The sequence below is a fragment of the Sapajus apella genome, unplaced genomic scaffold (assembly GCF_009761245.1).
Source record: "Sapajus apella isolate SASKATOON/1434 unplaced genomic scaffold, GSC_monkey_1.0 scaffold9981, whole genome shotgun sequence".
NCBI lineage: Eukaryota > Metazoa > Chordata > Mammalia > Primates > Cebidae > Sapajus > Sapajus apella.
The window spans coordinates 1-2,261 of record NW_022446902.1 but is presented as its reverse complement, the minus strand read 5'-3'; the positions used below and the strand labels follow the sequence as shown (position 1 = coordinate 2,261).

The 2,261-nt window shown below is 54.0% G+C and overlaps 1 protein-coding gene across 1 annotated transcript; it reads right to left on the bottom strand.

Annotated features, from left to right (window-relative positions):
* Positions 1–8: 8 nt before the first annotated feature.
* Positions 9–650, bottom strand: LOC116548329 (alpha-(1,3)-fucosyltransferase 5-like; the record flags this gene model as incomplete). The annotated part of the gene is made up of 1 exon (XM_032273841.1): positions 9–650. A coding segment is annotated over exon 1 (639 nt), but the record flags the coding sequence as incomplete, so codon positions are not given.
* Positions 651–2,261: the final 1,611 nt, after the last annotated feature.

Sequence of the window (2,261 nt, the reverse complement as noted above, 5' to 3'; positions counted from 1 at the left end):
ACCCTGGCAGACTGTGGATTCCAGTTGGACACCGCCCAGGCCACCAGCTGGGTCTTGGCCGAGAGGTTGAGCGGTGGGTGGGCAGGCTGGCCGGACCACGGCTCCAGCCAGCCGTAGGGTGTGAAGATGTCGGAGTCGCGGCGGTAGGACATGGTGAGGTTGAAGTATCCGTCCAGGGCTTGCAGTTTCCAGCAGTGGCTGGGGGACTCCATGCTGAACCAGACCCAGCGCTGCCCTGGTGGCCTGGTGCGGGGCGGGAGCCGGGCACTGGGGTTTTGCATAATGTCCCAGTGGTGCACGATGACCGCGTCTGCCTGTGGGTACACCTGGCGGTTGGCAGTGATGTGGCAGTCAGCCGTGCCGGGCACCATCTCTGAGCAGCGGGACAGAGCCACGGGTTTGTTAAAAGGCCACGTCCACAGCAGGATCAGGAGGGTGGGGCGGGCGGGGGTCCCCGTGCTGTCCTGGCAGTGGGACCTATTGGGAGCCCCAGTGACAGGTTTCACTGCCATGAGGGACCCAGTGGCATCATCTCGGTACACACGCAGGTAGGAGAAGAAACACACAGCCACCAGCAGCTGAAACAGCAGCCCGGCCAGACAGTGGCGCCACGGCCATCGTGGCTTGGCGGGGCCCAGGAGTTCCATGGGTCAGAGGAGCTGGAAGAGATGAGAGAGGAGTGAGGGTCATTGGTGACAATGGCCTGCTTATCAAAGCTCCCAGCCGTGAGTCCTTAGAGGAGCTGCCATTATTCCCATTTCAGAGATGAGAAAACCGAGACCAAGTGACTCACAGCAAAAATCAGCACAGCTGGTGTCTGAACAAAGGGAGCTTGTCCCAGAGTCCACTTCCTCCCACCCATTAGACAAGCCCTTTCCCGGCATCCCCGAAGTCTTCTCCAGGCTAGTAAAATACATACGCCCTGGAGGCAGGGGACAAGGCATAGCTGTTCATCATTGCTCTCTGTGTCCCTGGGGCAAGGCGTAAATCCATGACTAAGGCAGGGAAAGGTACAATGAGATTGGGTTTTTCAGGTCATATACAAGGTGACCGGCTGAGCACAGTGGCTCATGGCTTGTTAGTTCCAGCACTTTGGGAGGCCGAGGTGGGCGGATCACCTGAGGTTGGGAATTTGAGACCAGCCTGGCCAACATGGTAAAACCCCGTTTCTACTAAAAATACAAAAATTAGCTGAGTGTGGTGGCACACACCTGTAGATCCAGCTGCTTGGGAGGCTGAGGCATGAGAATCGCGTGAACCTGGGAGGCAGAGATTGCTGTGAACCAAGATCACACCATGGCACTCCAGCCTGCGTGACAGAAGGAGATTCTGTCTCAAAAATAAATACAGTAAGCCAGGTGCAGTGGCTCACGCCTGTAATCCCAGCACTTTGGGAGGCCAAGGCGGGCAGATCACGAGGTCAAGAGAATGAGACCATCCTGGCCAACATGGTGACACCCTGTCTCTACTAAAAATACAAAAATTAGCTGGGCGTGGTGGCATGCACCTGTAATCCCAGCTACTCGGGAGGCTGAGGCAGGAGAATTGCTTGAACCTGGGAGGTGGAGGTTGCAGTGAGCCAGAATCACGCCACTGCACTCCAGCCTGGCGACAAAGCGAGATTGTCTCAAAAATAATAATAGTAAATAATAAATAAATAATACATTAATTAATAATAAATAGCTGGGTTTGGTGGCTCACGCCTGTAATCCCAGCACTTTGGGAGGCCGAGGCAGGCAGATCATCTGAGGTCAGAAGTTTGTGACCAGCCTGGCCAACATGGTGAAACCCCATTTCTACTAAAAATACAAATATAAGCCGGGTATTGTGGCTTGAGCCTGTAATCCCAGCTACCCAGGAAACTGAGGCACAAGAATCACTTGAACCCAGAAGGTGGAGGTTGCAGTGAGCCGAGATCCTGCCTGGGTGATAGAGCGAGATGCCATCTCAAAAAATATACATACAATGTACAAAATAAAATAAAACATTTTAAAAAGACCAGCCTGGGCAACATGGCAAAATGCCAACTCTATTAAAAATACAAAAATAAGCCAGGGATGGTGGCGCACGCCTGTAGTCCCAGCTACTTGGGAGGACTGCTTGAGTCTGGAAGTTCGAGGCTGCAGCGAGCTGTGATCGGACCACTGAACTCCAGCCTGGGTGATAGAGCAAGACCTTGTCTTAAAAAAAATAAAATAGCCGGGCGCGGTGGCTCACGCCTGTAATCCCAGCACTTTGGGAGGCCGAGGCGGGTGGATCAC